Genomic DNA, 23,692 nt, shown 5'->3' on the forward strand with positions numbered 1-23,692 from the left:
TTCCCGACCTCCAGGAAGGCAGGAGAGCGGTGGTTACTAGCCAGGCTGACCTGGGATGGGGTGCTGGCTCTACCAAAACCAGCTGGGTGACCTGTGTAAGGAAGGACTCCCACCTCCGAGGTGGGGTCATGCAACATTGGTGAAACCTCTGCGTGTGAAGCTCTGAGCAGGGTTTCCGCAAGTGTGGCAATGGGGATGTATGCCAGGGCGTAGTTCAGAAACTGGACAGCAGGAACACAGGTGCACGTGTGTGTGTGTGTGTGTGTGTCTGTGTGTATCTATGTGTGTGTCTGGGGCAGCGGATGAGGGGGGACTTAGTCCAGATCTCATGAGATTGGGCAGTGAGGCCCTCGGTGATTGGGCTAGCAAAATTAATGTTATCTCTGGCTGCATTAAGAGGAGCATAGGGTAGGGAATAAGGGAGGAGATGGCTCTTCTGGCCCCTGGAGGACTGTGTTAAGCAGTGAGTTGCTGAGTGCCATGCTTTTTAAGGGCTGTTTTGGCAAACACAGACTCATAACTGGAGTGTAGAGAAACAGCCACCAGAACCTCGGGAGTTTAACCAGCAGAGGAAAGTGTCTGGGTAAGAAAGAGCATGCTTACTTAGTCTAAGGGGTCCCAGCTGAAGCTGGACATTCGCACCCAATATATGATACCACACGGCTGTCCTCACCTGTGGTTTTGACCCTGAGCATGTTTTCATTGGCTGCTTGGTAAAATCTGCAGTCATAACCTTTGGTACTTTTGTTGCTGATGTTAAAAACCACCCTACCTGAGCCTGGGGGGAGATTTAACTTTGTACATTAACCAGTACAAAACACAACTGACAACAGCGAAACTACCCACGGTAAAATGTATCACTGGCTACAAATTAACGCAAGAGTCAAATCCTGATAATCAGTTAGATGCAGTACAGGCACAAACCTGACAATGGAGCAAATGTTTATTGAGAATTTTTCATGGAAAATAATGTATCTCAATGAAAATAATTTTAGTAAAATAAAAATGAAAATGGAAACAGTTGTAAATTATTTAACTGCACTAGAAAGAAAATTGATCAAAAAACTAAATTGCCTTAATGGAGTTTGTTCCAGAAAATACTTGCTCAAAGGAAGTTTATCAATGTTGTTCCAACCGTAATTAAAATGTTGTGGTCTGTATGCAAGGAGTCCAAAATCCTTGGGATCAGAAAGGGGGGGCCAAAACGTCAGCTTGGCCACTTGTTAGGCTCTCCAGAGGTGTCCCGGATTTCTCCTTCTGTGACCTCTCTCCCCCTGGAAAACCTTGTTCCCCATTACACCATGAACTCACTGAGGGGAAGTGATCCTGTGTCTTGTTCCTCACTGATTCCTCATCACCTAGCACAGTGCTTGGTCGTTGTGGGTGTTTGGAAATGCTTACAGAATCAGCAAGCCTTACGGTAAAGCCTTAAAAGGCAGCTTCTGCTTTCAAGAGGAGGAATCATGGCACAGGATTTGGCACAGAGTGAATGCCTAAGTGTGTGTTGGATAGATGGATGCATGGATGTGTGTATCTTTGGATGGATGGCTGAGAGGGTGGGTGGGTGGGAGATGGGTGGATAGCTGAGCAGGTGGATGGATGGGTGCATGGATGTGTGTGGATGGATGGATGGATGGATGGATGATGGTTGGGTAGATGGGCAGGTGGTTGGATAAATAGATGGATAGCTGGCTGAGTGGCTATGTGAGTGGGGGGGGGTGGATGGATGATGAATGGATGAATGGATGGATGGATGGATGGGTGAGTAGATGGCAACAAAAGAAACCATCTATCTTCTTTAGCCCAACATTCAAGGCCTCCAGCTTGACCCTTCTTTTTCACCTATGCTCCAACCTTTCTGACCCATGTCTCCCAACCCTGAAAATGGCCTCCGCTTATTCAACCTCTCCCTCCCAGAATGGCCTCTCTGCTTCTCTGCCCCTACCTACACAGAGTCCAGACTCTGGACTTAGACACACTCCTCTTCACACCCCAGCCTGACCACTTACCCCATTCAATCTTTTTTTATTTTAAATTTTTTGGGGGATAAGTAGGTTTATTTATTATTATCATTATTATTTTTAATGGAGGTGCTGGGGATTGAACCCAGAACCTTATGCATGCTAAACAAGCACTCTAATACTGAGCTATACCCTCCCCCCCATTCAATCTTTTGCACTCTTTATAGCTTCTTCTCCAGGAAGTCATCCCTGCTCCCCGGCCCTGGCCTGCCTCTGGGAACTCTACCCTCATCAGGCCCTGTCCTGGATTCCTCAGCCCTTCCTCAGCACACAGCTCTGGGCCTAGCCCATTCTGGTCACTCAGGACCCTGGAGAGAAATCCAAAGGTCTCTACAGCTTGTGGTGTGGGGTTTCTTATCTTCCACCCATGTTGTTAGCCCCTCATCTCTGTACCTGTGGCACCCCAGCCCCAGCCAAGGTCGTGGGCCCACAGCTCTGAGCTGATGGAGCAAGTACAGAGTCATTCCAAGTGGTGGGCAGAGAGGCGGAGGCAGAGCTCCCTCCCAGCACAAGGAGGTCCAGGTGGCAAGGCAGGGAAGGTGAGCTCTGGAGCCTGACATCCCAGCTTCAGTCCCCATTCTCACACTGAGCAATTGTATTACCTGCTCCAAGCACCACTTTCCTTTCATGTGAAAAGAGTGGCAGTGCCTATTTCTAAGTGGGCTTATGGGAAAGGAGTCTGTGTGCAAATAAGGCACGGGCCCTGGTATGTAGGAAACACTTAAAAATCTTAGTAAGTTATATTAACAATAATAATGGCTGCTGGATTTGGCAACCAGGAGCTGGTGACTCAGTGCGAATGGGGGAAGGGAACCTGGGATCAGCTCAGAGGGGTTGGATGAGCAGTTGGGAGAAGGCTCCTACTGTGAGCCCAGCATAGGGCCTGGCTCATAGTAGGTGCTCAATGAATGTTAGGTGGATGGGTGAATAAATGAATCATCAAGTGATTGGAATTCACCAGTGAAGAGCAGAAAAATAGAGGGAAGGGCATCAATCCAAGGGTTAGTGAAATAACAGGGGTAAAGCGCTTAGCCTGGGGCCTGGCCTGGTGCTCACCTCTGGTGCACGTTGGCCCTGGCTGGAGGGCAGGAAGGGGCAGTTGGGAGGATGGCCAAAGGGGCATGATGCTATACCTCCCACCTGCCCTGCACCATCCTGCACCATTGATTGTCTCTCCCTGATATCACCAGGAGAGATCTGGTCCCCAGAGAAGTCCCAGTATCCCCAAAATGAAAAGAAACTCCTGGGGCAGTCTGGGCCTTGCCTCTACACCCCCAGGGATCAGAGCCCCAAAGGTGAGAGACTAGTTATCAGCTGCCAAGCCATGTGCTACTCACTCTGTAGGAGTGTGTGTGTGTATCTGTGTATATGTGTATCCTGGCAGCTCCCAAAGAGTATCTCTAGCCTGGGCCTCTCTCTGAACATGCAACTGCCCCCTAGACACATCCACATGGCTGTTAAAAGGCAGCTCAGATAGAACATGTCCAGAACTGCACTCCCGACTCTCCCCTCCCCCACCTCTCCTTGGTCTCCATTCATTTAATGGCAACTCCGTCCTTGCTCAGGTCCCCAAATTTTGAACTCACCTATGCCTCTGTCTTTCCCTCACATCCTCTCGTGTCCCCGTCTACCTTCAAAATGCATCTGGGACAGGGCAGCTTCTCAGCACCTCCCCTGGTTTGAGCCAACCCTAACTTTTGCCTGGATTATGGAGATAAACTCCCAAAGCATCTCCTGGCCCCCGCGCAGCTGCCTGAGGAACCTGGTTAAATGTCCGTCACTTTATATACCCCTCTGCTCAAAACCTTCCCGCCAAAGCCCTACTTGATCTGCCCCACCCCCTGCTTCTACCTGCACCTCCTGGCCTTCTCCTGCCGCTCATCTGCTCCAGCTTGTCATTTCTCCAACACCCCAGATACAGTCAGGCCTCAGGGTCTTTGCACTTGCTATTCATTCTGCTGGGAACCCTTTTCCCTCTGGGGTATCTCAGTAAGGCCTCTGACCTTTCTTTCTAACTGCCTTAGTCACCTTGATGGCTCTTCTTTGCCTCATTATCATCATTCTCACCATTTGTTATACCCTTTATGCTAGAGAGGTATCTATTTCTAGCTTGTCTCCACACCCATTAGAATGGAAGCTGGAGGGGGATGTTGGGAGAAACTGTCCAGTTGGCTCACTGCCTCTCCCCAGGCTCCAGACAGTGCCTGGCAGGTAGTAGGTGCTAAATAAATAGGTGTGGAATCACGGAATGTGTGCCTGCCTGGCGAGGCTGGCCCCTGGATGGTACCCCGGGCTGCCGGCTGGGCCCGTCCCTCCTGCCCCAGGCCCGTGACCTCCAGCCCCGGCCGCGGGCTCCCGACAGCGCCCCGGGCCGGGATCAAAGGGCCTTGGAGCCAGCGGCCCCGCACAGCTGGGTCTGTGCGCCCGCAGGAAGCGCCGGGGCCGCCCTCGCGGCAGGCCCGGCCCCGGCGCGGCGAGGCGGCGGAGAGGCCCTGCGAGGCGCGCGCGCCGCCGGCCCGGCAGCCGTCGGTCCGAGCGACCGGCCACGCCGCGCATTCCAGCCGCGTGATTGACGGGCGCACCGGGGCCCCCGCCTGCGGCTCCCGCCTCCGCCCGCCTGGCCCGCCGCCGCCGCATCAAAGCAGATGTTTGCAGCTGGTTTGAGTTGGAGCCCCATCAACAGGCCCCTTTTTGTCTCAAAATAAAAAACAGCTACGCCCGGAATGATAAGGACGCGGCAGGCACGTGGGGGAGATGTCAACGAGTCCAGGAGGGAGGCGGCCAGGCAGCTCCCTCTGCCTGCTCTCTCCCCATCAGCTCCTCCGAATGACAGGCAGTCTCCAGCAGCAGCAGCTGGAACCCCAAGAGTGTGGAGTCCTGTCCCCTGGACTCCTGGGAACTCCAGCTCATCCTTCAACAGGTATCATTGCAGACGCCACAGTCCCAGCAGCAATGACAGCACGAGCCGCCTACTGAGCACTTCCTATGTGGGGCCCAGTTAGTGCCCTGGGATCCTGCCGAGAGCCTGTGAAGGTGTGGCACAGAGGGTAAACATGTGATTGCAATCACCTGTAAGGGGGGGATTGCGGTCCCCGTTTTCAGGCTGGAAAACAGGTCAGTGAGTAGAGATGGCTTGCCCCAGGTTCAGGCAGCTGGGATTGGCAGAGGTGAGATTCAGACTCTTCAGACCATTCCTTCTGCTTCCAGGACCAAGTTCATGTCACCTCTTCCAGGAAGTCCTCAGCTCTCTTCCAGATTGACTAGCATACCTTTCTATGCTCCCCCAGCCTGCTGAGTGTACCGCATCAAGGCACATGCCGCATTATGCCAGCTCCCAGGGGACAAGATTTGGTCTGACTCAGTCCCCCAAGCATCTTGCACAAGCCTGGCACAGAATCAGCCTCCTTGGGTGTTTGCTGTATGAATCAGTGAAGGTTTGGCCAGTGGGGACAGGGAATTCAGTTCCAGGGCCAAGCCTTGCAGTCCCCATGAAGGGAGTGTTTCCAGGGACTGTGGGACTTAGGCCTGGAGAAGCCCTGAGAGAAACCAGGCCCAGAATCTGCCTGGTCCCCAGTGCGGCTCTGGGTAAGAGTCTCCCAGAAGATCATACCTCAGGGGGAACTCAGGTTCAATAGTGTAACAGGGGCTTCAGACTGCAATTGGAGGTGCAGACGAGAAGGTTCCAGAGCCCACACTGGGGACCACATGAGACTTAGACTAGGGAAAGAAAGGGAAGACACACCTGCAGAGATGCCCTCTGGGCCAGGCACTGGGCTTGGCTTTCTCATATCCAGTAGAACTCACAGGATTCTCAGTCACGGGTGAAGGAGGGATCAGCACCCCCATTTTACAGAAGAGGAAACTGAGGCTCAAAGAAAGGAATGTGAATGACCCAAAGCCACACAGCTGGTGCTAGAGATGTGGAAAGCCATTCCTCTGAGAATGAGGATGGGGATGGGGAGCTGACAAAGAGCCCTTGAATGAGCAGGAGAAGGAGGGGACATAGGACAGAGGGGCCAATTGGCCCACCTCGAGTCCGGTGTCCAGGCCTGGTCCAGTCACTCAATGGTCAGGGGAGTCATTTTATACCAACATGGCACTCCCGGGGCTTTCCCTGTGTACTAGGCAGGAGAGTGCAGCCGGGGGTGTTACTGCAGGATTCCCAGCTCAGCAGAAGGCATGTATAGAATTTTGTTGATAAAAAATTGGGACACTGGCCTCCAGGTTGTGTAGTTGTGAAAGGGGCAGGGGAGGGAAAGTTCACTTATCTTGCTAGCTGGCCGTGTCCTCAGACCCCCCAGCAGCAGAATATCCAGTGTTCTCTTGTCCTACCTGACTGCCCATTTCATTTCTCACAAGGTTATTCATTCATTCAACAAACACTCAGTAACCACCAACTCAATGCCAGAGCCCAGGGTAGGGGGTTGAATTAGACCCAGTTCCTTATTTCTAGGTCAGTGGAGGCTTTAGACACATAAATATCTGGGTCTTTGGGTATCAGGAAAGGCTTCACATAGGAGGTGATACTTGAATTGGATCTTGAAGGATGAAGAGGAGTTCAATAAGAAGCAAAGGAAAGGGGGCAAGAAGACAGGCCTTGGAGTCAGATGAAATTTTTGGTGCTAAGGAGGCAGGAAGGGACTTACTGTGCTCAGGGAACAATGAGAAGCATGGCAGCTGGAGCAGAGTACCTGAGGCCAGGTATGAAGGGGTAGAGTCGGGCTTTGAATGCCATGATTAGACCTTTGGGCTTATCTTAAAACTGCTGGGAGCTCTTGAACTGAGAACCCAGCGAAGGGCTACATAAACTGTAAAATGCAGTGATGTGGGTCTGGGAATGGCAGTACAGTGAGGAGAAGAGGGAGGAGCTTCTACTCGGCAAGGATAGTGAACCAGTGCTGGAAAGTCTGGGAGAGATGATGACAGCAATCATGGTCCCCACTTATGGAGCCTGTCTTGTGTGCCCAGCCATTATCCCCATTGGACAGATGAGGTCACTGAGGCTGAGAGAGGAGAAGGGACTGGTGTAGTGTTCCAGTGCTGGAAAGTGACAGAGCCAGTATTCCAAGCCCAGTGCATGTCATATGGACTCCAAAATCTGGGGCTGAAGATCCACGAGGAGAGGCTGGATAAAACCGATTTTATCGGAGGTAAAAGAATCAGCCTTACTGCATGCATCTCTGCAGGTGTCAATGGTTTAAGAGAAATTATTCAGATTTGTAGTCCATGTTCAAATGTTCCAGAAAAAAATTGGTTTTCTAAGTTTTGTTTGTTAGCTTTATGAGTCTAATAAACTGAGCATTAAACACATAAACCAGTAAAAACTCAGGAGATGGAGATGTGTGTCATAGCCTGGGACTCTTTAAGGGAAGGACATCCCTAAAAAGGGAATTTCTTACTCTGCAATCACAGATGATCCTGGGAGAGGGAGGATGTGTTTGTGGGAGAGAGATGTTCAGTTTGGTTTAAGAAAAACCCACTCAGCCACACCGACTGGGTGCTGGGCTTATGCCAGAAAATAAAAACTTGGCGTGTTCTTGGGGAGGGCACAGATGTGGGCATGGTACTCACAGCAAAGGGCAAGGGTCATTGACGAGAGAAGAAACATTTGGATGCACGGAGTAGGGAGGGGGTGTATGGTGATGCTGCCGTATGACCTTGAACCTGCCTTCTACACCTTCCTGTGCTCGTCTGTGACATGAGGATAGAAACAGCAGCGTCCTTTTAGGGTTTTGTGGAGATTTGATGAGGTGATGCCATTAGATGTTAACTGAGCTCGATGATATTAATGAGACAGACAGAGAACTGAGCCAGGGGTGCTTTGTCCAGCCCAGCCAGACAGAATCTAGAAGGACCGATCCAGAACCCAGGGTGGTCATGAGAGGGAGGTGTGGTTGGGCTGCTCCCAGAGACCACTGGGAGACCCCAGTGAGGGTAATTGACAAAGGCATGTTGGACTCATAAGGAATAAAAGAAAGACAGACGCCAGCTCTTGTGGGATGCCTTCTGCATGCCTGCACGGGGCCGAGGGCTTCACACGCATTCAGCCCTCCCAACAACCCTGTAAGTAGGTACCATCGTTCCCATTTTTACAGATTAAGAAATGGAGGCTCAGAGAGGTTAAATGTCTTGACCAAAGTCACACAGGGAAAAAGTTATGGAGCCAGGAAAGAACTCCAGGCTGCCTGCCCCCGCTCCTTCCCAGGTAGCACTGTCTCCTCAGGTGGCTCCCACCAGACCAGTTTGGGAGTGGGGACTGACGCCCTGCCTCACACGCCAAACAGGACTATATTGGTTGGTTTAACATTCATTCAACAAACAGTTACTGCTCACCTTAGTGTGTGGGGGGGCTTGTGCTCAGCATTAAAGACACAGGTGACTGTGGGGAAGGTGGACCTGGAAAGAAGTAGAGTGGAATCTGTAGAATACGTTTTACAGTGGTGGTGGGGTGGGGGGGACATTGATCTAAGACGAGAGGAGAAGAGAGCTTCCTGGAGAAAGGCGTGCCCAAGCTAACTCCTTCAAAATAAGCAGGCATTTGCTGGGCAAAAGTTGGGAGAGGGGGAACGGCATTCTAGGTTGTAGGGATAGCGTGAGGAAAGGGTCAGCGGTTTATATGGAGAATGGGAACGGGGACTGTGTGGGTTGCTGTCAAGCCTGTGTGTCTGTGATGTGGTCATGAAGCTGCTGTCTAGATTTGGAGTTTCCAGATTAGGGGAGGAGCCAGATCGAGGGGATTGGTGCCAAGAGGGTGGGGCAGCTAGAGGGGAGGCCACAGGTAGCTCCTCCCATCCACTGACCCCAGGGCCTGCCCCATCCTGGCCTCCCAGCCCAAGTGTGAGAAGCAAAAACACACCCATCTGGAATGCCCTGCTCAGTTCTGGGGAGTGGGGATTGTTGTTTCTTACAGATGAGGAAATGAGGCTCAGACTTGCCCAAGGTCGCAGAGCCAGTCATGATTGAGAGCAGGACCTGGGCTCCCGATCCAGGAGTCCCTCGGGGGGCAGGAGGGGGAGGGAGGCAAGAAGACTCGGAGCTTTTCAGCCTGAGCAGTTCTGTATCTCTGGCCAATATCTGCAGCTTCTGTACAGCATTCACGGGAAGCTTGCCTATGCCCCTTGACCACCCACTCTGTGCTGGCAGCTTTATCCTGACAGCTCCCTACATTTTCCCACTGAGAAGCAGGCAGTGTTGTTGAGCCCATTATACAGATAAGTAAGCTGAGACCTTGAGAGAGGAAATTACTTGCCCAGTTACAAACCATCAGGTGGTAGAAACAAGCATTGAACCCGAGTCCATCTGATTACAGGGCCATCCGCCTGTGGCTGGGGCTGCTTCCTGATGGCTGGTTCCAGCAATCTTTCATGGTGGGAGGGATCGAGGAGGGGGCGTGGGGGCGCACAAAGAGGGGGGCATGCTGCTGGTGCCCCAAGCCCGCCCACACATGCCGTTAGTAGTTCTCACCCTGACACGGTAGACAAAGGCAGCCCGTAATTGGGAGCGAGTATTTCATGCATCCCCCCCGATGTTTTATTGGTTGGAGAGATGCTTGGAGACCAAACGGATGGCACATTCCGTTTATAAAGTGTGCACAGTTTGTTTTATTTCCCGAGTTTTTGCAATCTAGATAACAGATGATGCCCCGAGTGGCTGGCGCTGCCTCCGTAATGGCGGCGCCGAGCCTTTGGAGAAGTATTAATAATAGATTGTGTTGATGAGTTTGGAGAAAGTAGCAATCGACCCCCTGCTGCCAAGGCATTAGCGCGGCAGTTCTGAACGAAGCCTGCATGGTGGCGGCGCCTGCAAATGCAGGTCACCCCCCTTGCTGCCCCCTCCCCCTGACTAAGAGAGCCACCTCCTTGGGAGCCACCCAAGGTGTACCAACCCAGCCTGGGGCTCTGGCCCTGCCAAGTGGCACAGATGCAGCCATTCCCTGTCCGCCTGGGGGCCACAGCCCTGAGTGAGGCCCCTAGGTCAGGAGGTAGAGCGTGGGGAGGGGTCAGAGAGGCACTGGGAGAGACAAGACAGAAGTGTCCTCCATGTCAGAGCAGCAGGTTCTGCAAACCTGGCTCCTTCCCCAGCCCCGTGGTAGAGCTGGAGGACCTCTAGGGGCCTCTGTCTAGGGCGCCATGGACAGTTGGGTGGGTTGCACCCTGAACAAAGGTCTTCAGCCAAAGGGCCAAATTGGAGATGAATTCATCTTGTGAAGCTCTGTGGGCCAATAGAGTTCTGTCTGCCTTAGCCTCTGCACCCGCGAAGCCTTCACTCACCTGCTTCTCGAACACTCACTGAGGTTTCCTTGAGGATCAGGCAGACCTGTGTAGAATTGGGAGCTGATGGGGGCATGCGCTATCACTCTGATGTGATACTTATTCATCGAGTTAAACGCTCAATATCATTGAATCCTGACAATAGCCCTTTGAGGGAGGTCCTGTTGACATCCCCATTTTACAGTAGAGGGAACTGAGGCCTGAGATGAGCACAGAGGAGGCCACCTCCTCGAGACTCGGGCTTCAAAGAAGGCTTCCCAGAGGAGGTGGCATTGGAGTTGGGCATTGCAGGATGAGTAGGAGCCTGCTGGGTAGACTAGAAGTGGATGGCAGGGGTTGCTGGGGTGCCCCCAATTTGAGTGCCCTGGCTGGTGCCAGGGCAGCAGGCAGAGCTCGGATTGGCCCTGTCCACTGCGCCCCACCAGCTTGCTGTGGGCGGTGCTGATGGCAGCCCGGGGAAGGGAGGCAGGCTGAGAGCCTTGCATTTATGGCCATTTCTGTTCCAGAACCGATTAGTAGAGAATTGCAGCTGTAATCTGTGCCTGTGATGGCGGGCCATAAAGAGGGATGGGACGTGCGCAGTGCTCCCAAGGTGGCGCCCGCAGACGTGGCCCGGGGACGCGGGGAATGAAAAATGGTTTTAATTCCCTCCCAGCAGCAATAATTTGATTCTTCATAAATTTTTCCATCAAAGTGTTGTTGAGGCTGAGTTCCCACAGAGCAGGGCACGTGATAGGGATGGGGGCCTGGAGGAGCGGTCAGTAGGTCTGGGGAGAGGCGCAGCCATGCTTTTTAGACTCCTCTGTACACTTGCCAGAGGCAAGGAGACCCCCTCACCCCACCCCCGGCTTTGTCTCCGGAGATGGAAGATGGATCCTCTCTGTGACGGAAGGACTGTACCAAGCCCAGGCGCAGAGCCAGTTCCGTCGCTTACTACCCACGCGACCCTGAGCAAGTGACTCCGCCTCTTAGCACCTCAGTTTCCTTATCTCTAAAATGGGATGAATATTTGTTCCTGCCTCGTAGGGTTTGTTACAAGGATTGAATGCATTTCTGCACAACGAGTGCTTAGAAGAGTGGCTGGTAGGCTGTATGTGCTCCATGAATATCTGTTTATGGTGGAGATTCCTCAGCTGAAATGAGGGACAAGCAAGTGTGAGGGTCAGAGAAAGCACAGGTCAAAAGGCCAGTGTGATGGTGCTCTGGAGAGACTGCAGGCTGTTCCACGGGGCCACAGCCTCGGGGAGCAGAGGGATGAGAGAAGAGGCAGAATTGTGAAGGGTCTGAGTGCCAGACTCATGAGCTTGGAGGCTCTCTGAGGGCACTAGGGAGCCATGGAAGAGTCTGGAGCAGGGAAGCGGCATGATCAAATGTTTGTTTTAGCCAGATCCCTTTGGCTCTCATCCTGGAAGTTGAGTTGAAGGGTTGGAAGGACCAGGAACCCAGGGAGGGCACAGAAGCAGCTCTCAGGCAGGAGACAAGGGGCCCAGGCTGGGTGGTGGGTTGGACAGGCCTGGGGATGTGGGGGAGAGGGTAGGGCAGCTAGGAGGCAGAGCAGGTCCTGGAGTGAGGGTGGATGGGACCTGTGGGCTGCCTGTCCTTCCCCTCAGGGCAGGGGCCGACCTGGCTCTCGGGAAGGTGGAGGCTGACCCTGCACTCTGCCCTCTAGTGGCCACTGTGTCTCTGAGCGGGAAGGGCCCTGAGCTACTGCTCCCAGAAGAGAGCACCTCTGGGCAAGATGCCCAGTGCCCACCATGAGCCAGGACCGTGCAAGCCAAGGGGTAGGGCTCCTACTGTCTGGCTTTGTGCCCAGGGAGGGCCTCTCCCACTTGGGCTGGAGGGTCAGGGTGGCGGGAGGAAGAGGCCTTCCTGGGCAGTGCCTCTGGGAGGAACCCCTGACCCCAGCCAGTGTGCCCACTCTGTGCACCTGCAGGCTCTTCGCGGCCAAGTGCAGCGGCTGCATGGAGAAGATCGCCCCCACTGAATTTGTGATGCGGGCACTGGAGTGCGTGTACCACCTGGGCTGCTTCTGCTGCTGTGTGTGTGAGCGGCAGCTACGCAAGGGCGACGAGTTTGTGCTCAAGGAGGGCCAGCTGCTGTGCAAGGGTGACTACGAGAAGGAGAAGGACCTGCTCAGCTCCGTGAGCCCCGATGAGTCTGACTCTGGTGAGCCGGGGCTGGAGCTGGGGCAGGCGGCGGGGAGAGGGGCTTGGCAGCGTGCCATGGAGGGCCACCCCTGCGGGAGAAGCCGGCTGCTGGCCCCAGGACCCGAGCTCCATACAGACACTGCACCCACATCCCATGCATGTGTGCACTGATGTGTTCACATACACACGTGCACATGTCTGGGTGCACACGGACATGTGCGCACAGCCCCACAGGCACACAATTGCACCTGGACACTATCACCAAGGCACATGTGCTCGTGCACATGTGTAGGTGCACATGATCACAGATGGACACATACCAGCATGTAAAATGCATGTGTGGATACCCATGCCAAGAGTGCAAATACCTGGACACATGTACCTGTGTAGACGTGCACTTCCATGCCTGAGCATGCAAAAGGCCACACCCAGGGACACACACATGTGTATACGCATGTAAACATGTGCACACGTGCCCCAACACACATGCAGTAAATAAATTTATCCACATGCTCATGTGTACTGTGGTTTGCACACAGGTGCACACCCCACCCTGCCCACCCCACCTCTGGCCCAGCACCCTCACCCTCACTCTTTCTTGCTGTGGCCCCACCACAGCACAGCACCACAGGGGTCTCTGCCAGCACTAGGTGTGCAGGCTGCAGGTGTCTGATCTGATACGTCCTCTCTCCATCAGCCCCCCAGAGCCTTCAGCAGTGGGGAGCAGTACCCCTAGCTAGTCCCTGTTTCCTGGCTTCATGGGGAGACCGAGGCCCTCTGTGGTGGAGGAAAAGGCCCCCTCTACCCTATTCCAGCCCCCAAAGATTTTGCCAGTTTGGAGCCCTCCTTGCAGGAAGGGCGGGGCCAGCCAGGAACAAGTCTTAAGGAGGGAAAAGCCAGGGAGGGATTGGTGCCTTGTCATTCCTAGGGGTGGTGGGGACAGACTGGAACAGGGAGCGTGGGGAGGAGGTGCCCTGGTCTGCCAGGCCCTGTGGGGGAACCCGGAGCCAACGGTCACAGGACCTGACCATCTAGATCTTGGAGGCCCTTGGAAGAGGTGTGAGCCCCCCACCTATCTGTCCCTCTGTCCATCCCTGGGTGGGGCAGCACTGCAGCCAGGCTACCTGGACTGGGGGAGAGCAGAAGTCAGCCAGGTGCCATTGGCACATTTGTACCAGGCCCTGGGAGAGAGTCTCAGAGGGAGACTCCCTCCCCAGGGGCTCATGTTCCGAGGAAGATGGGCTGGGAGAAACTAGACCAGTTCAGACTTGGGGTCAGCAGAAGGCACGGGAGTGGGGAGGGGGGAGGCTCTGCTGTCTGTCTGGGGCTCACATCTCTGAGACCCACATTCAGGCCTGGAAATGGCTTTGTGTGCATGGTGGGTCTGAGTGTGTCCCTGGGTGAGTAGAAATGCTTCTTCATGCAGGTGTGTGTGCCTGTTCAGATGTGTGCATACCTGAATGTTCCCGCCTGTGAGCATGCACCTGTGTGTGTGTGTGCACGTGTGTGCAAGTGTGCCATGGTTATGAATACTCCTGTGTGAGAACATCTAGAATGTGTATCTTTGCCTGTCAGTTCTTAGTCCCTGGAAGCTCCAAAGAAGAAGGCTCCTCTCTGTGCCCTGAGCCCTGGCTGGGGCTGGGCCAACAGCATGGGAACTAGTTTTCTCAAAGGCTGGCATGCTGGGCTGGGGTCTCCCAGGCTCTGGAGGCCGACAGGACAAGGTGGGTCCCAGGCAAGATGGGTCAGGGGAAGCCCAGGGCCAGAATGAACACAGACACCAGCATCTCTCCTTGGGGGCCTGTGGGCAGATTGGCCGTGTGTGAGCATCAGTGAACTCGTGCTCCCGTCCGTGTGTCCACACACAGAGGCATGTGCACGGCCATGTGTGTGCACCTGGTTATCCTGCAGAGTCCATACCTGTCCCCACATGGGCCTGTATCTCTGCCCTCTGCACACGTGTGTATCCATGTGTGTGTGTGTGTCTGTGTCTGCTCATCTGGGTGCTTTCCTGTGCATGTCTGCCTGTGTGGTCAGCAGAGCAGGTCTAGGGGCCTGGGTTCAGGTCTCCCCAGGGGCCCCAGATGAGGAAGTAAGGAGTGTGTGCCAAGGAAGGGGACACACAGGGAATGGGCCAGGGGACAGACAGGAGATGGGAGACTAGACAAGGCAGGGCCTGTGGGCCAGGGGAGGGGTGGTCTTTACCCTGAGGGCCCTGGGGAGTCAGGGCAGGTGTGGGCAGGAGGTGATGGGATCCCATCGGGCGGCAGCTTGCCTGAGGATACAAGTCTGACTGGCTGAGTTGTGTCCCCCACAGTGAAGAGCGAGGATGAGGATGGCGACATGAAGCCAGCCAAGGGACAGGGCAGCCAGAGTAAGGGCAGCGGGGACGACGGGAAGGATCCGCGGAGGCCTAAGCGGCCCCGGACCATCCTTACCACGCAGCAGCGAAGAGCCTTCAAGGCCTCCTTCGAGGTCTCCTCCAAGCCCTGCCGGAAGGTGAGGGGCGGCTGGGGTGGGGTGGGGGCTGACACCCCGACACCTGCTGCCTTTCCAGTCACCACCCCTTCCACTCTTGCAGGGGGCTGGGACATCCCTCCACCTCCCCAGCCATCCTGAAGTCCCCCCTGCCCACCCCCAAACCTGACCGTCTCCCTCTCGCCCGGCAGGTCCGGGAGACGCTGGCGGCGGAGACGGGCCTCAGTGTGCGCGTGGTCCAGGTCTGGTTTCAGAACCAAAGAGCAAAGGTGAGCACAGGCCACCTGCCACCGCGCTGGGCAGGGTGGGGTGGGGAGGTGGGCAGGCAGAAGATGGGGGCGCCTGGTGTGGGTGGGGCTGGGAATGAATAGGGGCTGGGAGGCGGCTGGCACGTCCTGTGTCCCGTGTCTCTTGCAGATGAAGAAATTGGCGCGGCGGCACCAGCAGCAGCAGGAACAGCAGAACTCGCAGCGGCTGGGCCAAGGTGAGCCGGGGCGGGGCCGGGGCGGGGCCGGGGCGGGGCTCAGTCTCCCGGGAAACCTTCTGCCAAGGCCTTCAGAGCTCCGGAGCTGCTGCCTTGGAACCTGCTGAGATCAGTGAAGTAGAGAGGCCGTGGGGACCACGGGACACAGGAGGAGAGATGGCAGCCCAGAGGGGTGGCTGAATTTCCATATTTAAAACTGACATCTATGCACCCTTGCTTTGTGCCAGGCACTGTTTCCACCATTCAACTCACTTGGTCTTACTTAATTCTCACAGCTCCCCGAGAGGAAGGGCATTGTTACATCCCATCTCTCAGATGAGGAGACTGAGGCTCAGGGAGACTAAGGGACTGGTTGGGATCACTCAGCTAGTTAGGGGCAAATCCAGACCTCAGCCCCAAATGTGGGGCTCCTGAGCCTCTGCTTTTGACATGACCACACACTCTGCTGCCCACGATAGAATTCAGTGGAATTCTCCAGAGAAATCTCCAAAGAAAGCCTGCAGGCTGTTGAGGAGTCGAGGATGAACTGGGCTTTGCCCAAATGCTGTTTCCACATTGTGGGCCAGGGTTGGCCTCCCAGGCCGCCTGGGGACATAGAGCCTTCAAGGCCTTGAAGGAAGGGCACAGGGCCTCAGCTGCCTGCTCCCCGGTGGGATGGGAGCTCCGAGGCAGATGCCAGGGCATTGGTGGGCAGCCCTTTCTACTCAGGACTCTGGGGGCAGACCAGGGTCCCAGGCTGGACTCAGGACTTCATGGCTGTGACCTCAGAGCCCAGGGCTTCCTGTCTTCTCTCTCTGCTCCCTCTCTGGAGACGCCCAGCCTCCTGGGGCTGCAGCCACTCCCTCGGGTCTCCCAGCCGGCTCCCAAGCTGTGTCTCATTCTCCGGTGTTCCCAGCTGCCCCCTGGATGTGGCCTCCCTGAGAACGTTCCCAACAAACACCTCCCACTCCTACCCGACCCCTCTCCCAAATGGCACCACCACCCACCCAGTCCCCACACAGGGAACCTGAGCGTCGCCTCTGACCCTTCCTGTCTTCCTGTCCTACATGCACTGCGTCTGCTCAGTAACCTAGTTGGGCAGTGGCTTCTTGTCCCATGTCCCTTATGCCCCTCTTAGTCTGTCCGCACCTGCTTTAATTGGGACCCCAGCCCCTCCCCGTAACTTCCTCCTCCGTGGTCCCTGCCTCTGGCCTCCAACCTCCCAGCCTTTGTTCACAGTCCCTCTACAGCTAAGACCCTCCACTGGCTTCCTGCAGCCTCAGGGGACCCCCACTCAGCTTAGGCCCCAGGGAATCATCTCTCTCCCCACGCATGACCTTCCCTTGTCCTCATGCTCTGGCCCCATGGACTGGACTCCCTGCTCCCACCTAGCAGTTTCTTCTCTGCCTTTGCTGTCCTTCAGCCTGGCCTGCCTGCCCCCTGCTAGGCTGGTCGAACCTCTGCTGGTTCTTTAAGTCACGTGGAGGTGGAGGGCCCCTTCCTCCAGGAAGCCTTCTTTCCCTAAGCCTCACTGGCCTGGATGCAGGCTCCACCGTGATGCTTCCAGATGCAGGGTACTCACTGCACCCACACGTTGAGCCACTGCTGGCTGCTTAGGTGTCTGTCTTCCCCGGGATGTGAGCTGTTGGCGGACAGAGCTGTTGGAGGAAGGGAGGAGGTGGGGAGGGAGGGCTCTCTGACTTTGGATAAACTAATTCTGGGAGAGAGGCTGCAGTGAGTATCTGGGGAAAGATGCTAGTGGTCAGAAACCTGGGCTAGGTGGCCCTGGAAGGCCCCAGGGAACCTCAGCAGGGGGAGGGGCTGGGGAAGTCCAGAGGAGATCCGAGGGGATGCAGTGGGCAGCCTGGACTGGGGGGTCATATGGGAAGTCAGTAGGGATTGCTGGGGTACACCTGTGAGGTCTCCAGGATAGGGCAAGCCAGGCCGGTCAGTGAGGGCGTGCTGTGTCCCCAGAGGTCCTGTCGAGTCGCATGGAGGGCATGATGGCCTCCTACACGCCGCTGGCCCCGCCGCAGCAGCAGATCGTGGCCATGGAGCAGAGCCCTTACGGCAGCAGCGACCCCTTCCAGCAGGGCCTCACGCCACCCCAAATGCCAGGTGACCACATGAACCCCTATGGTAAGCTGCCCGCCTCCCGCTGCCCTGGCACTGCCCTGCCCACTGGCTGACCCAGCAAGCCTGGGGCCGAGACAGCCACCTCCCGCCCCAGGGCCCACGCAGGCCCTGCCAGCACAGCTCACCTGCCTCCTCCTGACCCGGAGGGGGCGCCCTGGAGACTCCACCCCAGGCCTCTAGCCCCTCTGGTCAGGCGCTTTCCCTCCCTCCCCTCCAGTCCAACAGCCTGCAGGGCCAACAGGGCCCCCAGAGCCCCAGCCCGCACCCCGGTGCTGACGCCCCCTCTGCCCCCCAGGGAACGACTCCATCTTCCACGACATCGACAGCGATACCTCCTTAACCAGCCTCAGCGACTGCTTCCTCGGCTCCTCGGATGTGGGCTCCCTGCAGGCCCGCGTGGGCAACCCCATCGACCGGCTCTACTCCATGCAGAGTTCCTACTTCGCCTCCTGAGAGCCAGCCAGGCCGCACGGACGCTTGGGCAAGGGTCCTGGGGTGGGACTGCGGGCCGCTGAGGCCAGCCTCGCCACCCCTGGCCCCACCGCCCGCACAGACTCTGCAGACAGCCATACGGTGCCCTCCCTGCGGCCAACCGGGCCTGGCTCAAATGCCCACTGGGCACGGCCAGACAGGCAGATGGGCATGGACTGGGCAGGGGCTGTGTCCTGCCCACAGAGACCATGTCACCCCCAGGGACCCAGAGCTCTAGGACAGCCACTCGCCTCCATCACTTCCTTCCCCCTCCCCATCTCTTTTATGGGAAGCTTAAATTCTCTCTATTTTTTTAAACGTCCTTTCTGTGTCAAGCCAACCTCCATGGCCTGGGGCCTAGGTCAAGGCAGGGCCCCCGTACACGCCCAAGACGGTGGTGTGTGAGGTGCCTGTTACCTGGAAAAGCGTGTGTACCTGTGCCCTGGGCTGGTGCCCACCTCCCCCACCTCTGGGGGCAGGCCTGCCAGCCTGGGATCGCCCCTTCCAGCGGAAGCCTGGAGCAGAAGTGGGGAGGAGCCTGGCAGGTGGGCCAAGCCCATCACAGCTCTGCCCTGAGAGGGAATCATCGGGGGGCGGGAGGGCGGGTACACTGAGCCCAGGTGGACTGTAAGGGATGGAGACACACATATGAACGCACACACTCTTAAAGGCACACCCATGTGGATACGCACAGAGATACATAGAAATGCTGAAAGAGACAGAGAGGCCTCTGCGGGTCAGCCCTGCCTTGTCAGGAAGGGGAAAGAGGCCAGATAAGGGCAGGGACCCCCTCTCATAGCAACAGGAGGGGTGGGAGGAGGGGAAAGGATGGGGTGAGCTTGAAGCACATGGACACACATGTATCTCAGCCTTGGCCCAGATGAGGGCTGCCTGGACAGGCAGGGCACCCCAGACCCAACCAGCTTCAAGGGCAGAGACAGAGGCCCCCAAACTAGGTAGAACCAGGCCAAATGGCAGAACTTCCAGGTGGAAAGGTATCTCAAGGGTCACCCACTTGGCACTCCATCAGATGTTTGGCTCCTGCCCAAGCCATCTCTGCCTCTCCTTGCATACCTCCAATGACAAGGAGCCCACTACTTCATTGGGCTCCAGATCAGCTGCCTTTTCTGCTGATTTTGCCTCTGCGTTTTTCAACCCTGAGTCCTTGCTTCTCAAAGCCAGGCTTTTATAGCTTCTTCAGCTCTTCCTTTTAAAACTGTACCCCCCAGCCTGGCTCCAGCTTTCCCTCTAAAGGTGTGGAGCCGATATAACCCAGTCTTCCCACTGTCATCAGCCAGCCAAAGTGAGTAGGTCCATCACCTCCCCCACTTTAGGCACCCTGCCTCTGTTAATATGGTCCAAGATCCAGCGAGTGGTTTAGGCCATGTCACCTTGGAAATTCACCCTGCCCTTCTATAACCAGATCCTCTGACCCTCACACATGTGTGACAGATAAGCCACGTCTCTCTTCTCTCTGTGTGTGGGGGGGCCACTTATTATTTAGACCCAGCAAAGGACCTTGACTTTTTTTCTTGTTATGTTTCCTCTTATTTGATTCAGTCCAGCCTGTGGAGTTTCTCTGCACCCCAACTCTGTGACCACTGCTTTGATCTCGCTCCTGAGCACATCTGCCGATGTAAGGAGTCGGCCCTGTGTCTCTGAGCCAAGGAGTGTGGACCATTTTGTCAAAGGCCCTGCTAGGAGCCAGATACATTGTGTCAACCCCTGTCCCCAATCTACTCGACTCTAACCCCTTCAAAAGAGGAAGTGAGGTCAGGCTGATGGGCCCTGTTCTCAGTGACCCCTCGATAGGCCTTGAAGGCCACAGTGTCCTCAGCCAGTGCTCACCACCCTGCCCTTCATCCTAATGCCAAGCCCTAGGCCATCACCCTAAGGTCTGCCTGGTCCAGCCTTTGAGCTGATGGGATGACAGGTGTCTCTCCACCTTTGGGCCCCTCTGCCTGGCCCTCTCTGGGATCCTTGAAGTGCACCAACCCCCTCTGTGGTTTTGCTTCTCTGTCCTCTGGGGAGACCTCAGTCCCTCCAGAGCGACCTGAGCCAATCTCCCTGCCACTCCTCAGGCCAGAGCAGCCAGCCTGGGCCTTCTGGGCTCTTATGGCTCCACACAGAACTTTGTCCTATGTCCTTCTGCAGCCTCAGCCCACCCAGGCTGTGTGCCGTCTCCTGGTCCTGAGTCACCACTGGTCCCTTCGGCAGCCACTCTGGTTTCTTGAGAGATGGTCCCTTTCTCCTTTTGTGCCCACAGTTGAATCGTGCTGGGAGCACTTGAGGCAGGCCCAGGGGTGGATGTCCCCCCTCAGGAGACCTGGCCCTTCTCTCCCAGTCTCTTTAAGTTGGAAGGAACCTCAAGAATGGGTCAAATAGTCCACCTCCTTATTCTGCAGCTGGAAAACATGGGCCAGGAGAGGGCCAGGGACAAGGCCTCTCTCGTCAAGTCAGGAACAGAGCTGGAGCTGAGAATAGGGACGCCACACAGCCCCTCATCCTCCTTATCTAGTGAACAACCTCCAGGTCATGGGGCATGACTTTTGTTAGTAAACTTGCTGCTCTGGGGCATCACAAAGCACAGGCCCAGCCTGGGCTCTGCCCCTGCCAGGAGCTGGTCTAGAACACCCACACTCACGACCCACAGATTGTAAAGCAAGAGGGACCTCAGCCCCTCTGCGAGAGACGCCCCATCAGCCAGTTTAGGTAACTTCTTCACTGCACCGTGCCCCAGGCTCTGATGCCCCCTCTGTCCGGCCCTGGGCTGGCTGCGGGGGACACAGATGAGTGAGAGGTAGGGCCCGCCCTTGAGGGGCTCTCTCCTCAGAGGAGAGGCACACACTCCATCCCAGGCTTGTCTGGAGATTGTTGGGGACCCATTTCCCAGATAAGGAGCCTGAGGCTCAGAGAAGGTCACCCAGCAGAGGCACGCAGAGCTGAGCAGGCTCACCGGGGTCTGGGGCCGAGATGATCTAACCCTTCCCACTTCATGTAGGAAGCACGGCCTTGATTTGGGGTGGGGGACATGAGTAGCCAGGAGCACCCCACCTCTGCCTCAGAGTGGGACCACCACCGCATGGTAGCTGGGTCAGAAGCCCAAGGAAGGGGGAGGTGACAGTCTGGTCTCTGGAGGAAGGAGAGAGTGAGAAGGGGGGAGGGGGAGTGTTGGAGAAAAGCCAAGTTCTGTTTCCCTGTGGAGAAGTTGAGGCTCAGAGAGAGGGAGGAATCTGCCCCAGGTAACACAGCAAGTGAAGGCTGGGACAGGAAGGCAGGCTCCTGCCCCCACAGAGCCTTCCAAGGAGGCCACATGGACAGAGCGACACTGTGGTTCTAAGGGTCAGAACACGGGGCCAGCAGAGCCCATAGAGAAGGGGCCAGTGTAAGTGCTGGGCATCTTGGGAGGCTTCCTGGAGGAGGTGAGGTGGGAGATCCACCATGTCCAGATGAGCAGGGCCAGAGCAGTGAGGCTTGGGGGAAAGAGAATTGGCCGATGCCTGCCTGGCCCCAGCCTGCGGTCTGGGCACCACCTGAAGTGAGATCTCACCTCCCATCTGGGACAACCTGCAGCTCTGGGACTCACTCTGCCCCCGGGGGAAGGGGGTCCATGCTCACACGCACGCACACACACACACTCACACCCAGATGCACACGGAGGCTCACAGACCCACACTCACAGACACACTGCCTGGGGGCCCAGGGAGCAGGAAGGACCCTCCAACATTTGGCCCTTGGATGCTGCAGTTTCCAAGGGGCCTCTCTGCTGTGCCCCTGCCCCTACCGGAGGTCCCGAGGGAGCTCAGCACAGCTGGGTGTGGGGACCAGGCCACCGGCCATTCCTGTTTTTCTTGTACAGACTCTCACTGTCCACCCGCCATCCCCAGACACATTTTATTTAATAACTTGTCATTGTTAAATTATTTATTAGCGTTTACCACATCACCACCCCCACCCTGCCCTCCACTCTCACCTTCCGCCTCTTCCCACAAAAGCAGAAAATGGAAACAACAAAAAAAGATGAAACATCAGTATATTTGTAAATAAACCAACCTGTACACGCCTGTGATGCCTCTCCTTGGGGGGAGGGGCTGTGCGGGGCCCGAGCCCGTCCTGCATGAGACATTAGCAGATTTCTCAACAGGCACCAGGGACAGCAGGTCACGGAGGGAGAACCTCGGGTCCTCAGTCTTGCCCAACACATTCCTTGTCGCATCCCATAATCTTCATCTCCCCATCCTTGTCCTATCCCAGCCCCGACCCAGCTCCATCCTTGAAACAAACGCATCCTTCCCGTCTCACTCCATCCCATTTCCCAATACTCATTCAACCAGCCAATATGAAGGGCCCCTTAAGCACCAGCCATTAGGCTGAGAACTGGGGCAGGTCCCTGCCTGCAGGAGGTAGATAGTGTGGTGTGAGCTCAGTTGTTACAGGGGCACCCAACCTCATCTGGAGGGATGGAGCATCATAGAAGGCTTCCTAGAAGAAACTATATGTTAAGCTGAGGTCGGCATGGGAGGGCTAGGGGGTGATGAGAAGTATCTGTGAGTGCTCCAGGCTTGTACAAAACCTCAGGGGCAGGCAAAATCTTGTCAATCTCCTAATGTGTAAGAATAGCTAAGTTTAGGGGTAGGGAGAAGCAATGAGGCCAGAGGCAAGGCCAGGTATCCAGGGTCTTGCTGCCAACTGGAGAATAAATCCAATTAGGTCAGGTAGACTGGATGGAGACAAAGGGGGTCAACTGGGTTACCTAGGTGACAGGTGATGATGGCTTTGACTAGGCTGGTAGCAGTGCTGATACCAGAGGTATTGGTGAGAGAGGGGAGTCAGTCAACATCTAGGTTCCTGGGTCACTGAGCCGGGGGTTCCTGGAGCTCTCTGGTCTGGGGCACGTGGACATGAGGGTCTCTGGAGCATCCAAGAGATGTTTTTCGTGGGAAGGGCTGAGCCTCAAAGGACCAGAACTGAGCACCCAGGTGTTCAACAACCAGGTAGATGGTCACTGAGGCACAAGGTGGGTGCATGCACCCAAGGGAATATGACAGGGAGAATGAAGGAGCTGAGGCCAAACCCTGAAGAATAATGAGGACTTGGGGCCAGACATGGCCCTGGGATCTGGGGGAGATGGGGGTGGGGGTAGGGGTATGAAGATGGCAGAGACTCAAGGGATCTGGTTCCCAAAGTGTATTCCTTGAGGTCTCAAGCTCCCTCAGAGTACCCTGGGGAGCATGAGTGTGTGCGCCTGCGCATGCGTCTATGGCACTAGCCCTGGGGGCTGGCTTGTTTGGGTATATCACGCAGGTATCCGTACACGTAGTGCAGCCGGGTGTCGAGATCTGTGCATGGAGTAGGGCATCTCGGAAGTGTCTGCGTCGGTGAAGACGATTGTATATCCACACCCGCGTGTCTCACACGTCTGCGCACCTGGGAGGCCTCCTGCCTGCAGACTGAAATCCTAGTGCTCTCTTCCTTCCCCCACCTTCAGGCTTTTCCTTCTCAGCCCCCTCTGGCCTCCTGCAGTCAGGATCACCTGGAGGCCACCAAGAGCATCTCTTCCTCTGCCCAGGGGCCCCAGCGCCCCCTGGGGGCAGCCCCGCCCTCACCCTCTCCTGCAGCCTCAGGTGCCTCAGAGCCCCAGGGCTTCTGGGTGTCTAGACACATGTCGAGGGCCTTCCATTCAATGCCTCCTTTGCACATGACACA

The 23,692-nt window shown here is 56.0% G+C and overlaps 1 protein-coding gene across 3 annotated transcripts in view; it reads left to right on the forward strand.

Annotated features, from left to right (window-relative positions):
- The window catches only part of LMX1B (LIM homeobox transcription factor 1 beta), an 81,588-nt gene extending 63,027 nt beyond the window's left edge, over positions 1 to 18,561 (forward strand). For 2 of the 3 annotated variants that reach the window (XM_072960135.1, XM_072960133.1), the window contains 6 exons: positions 12,225 to 12,457; positions 14,756 to 14,937; positions 15,108 to 15,185; positions 15,334 to 15,400; positions 17,354 to 17,518; positions 17,811 to 18,561. In XM_072960135.1, coding sequence (XP_072816236.1) covers positions 12,225 to 12,457; positions 14,756 to 14,937; positions 15,108 to 15,185; positions 15,334 to 15,400; positions 17,354 to 17,518; positions 17,811 to 17,968 — 883 coding nt within the window. In that variant the 3' untranslated portion in view covers positions 17,969 to 18,561. The remainder of the gene's footprint in view (positions 1 to 12,224; positions 12,458 to 14,755; positions 14,938 to 15,107; positions 15,186 to 15,333; positions 15,401 to 17,353; positions 17,519 to 17,810) is intronic. The other variant, XM_072960134.1, reaches the window with a different exon arrangement.
- The last annotated feature ends 5,131 nt before the right edge of the window (positions 18,562 to 23,692 follow it).

This window comes from Vicugna pacos, chromosome 4 (assembly GCF_048564905.1).
Source record: "Vicugna pacos chromosome 4, VicPac4, whole genome shotgun sequence".
In the NCBI taxonomy this organism is placed as follows: domain Eukaryota; kingdom Metazoa; phylum Chordata; class Mammalia; order Artiodactyla; family Camelidae; genus Vicugna; species Vicugna pacos.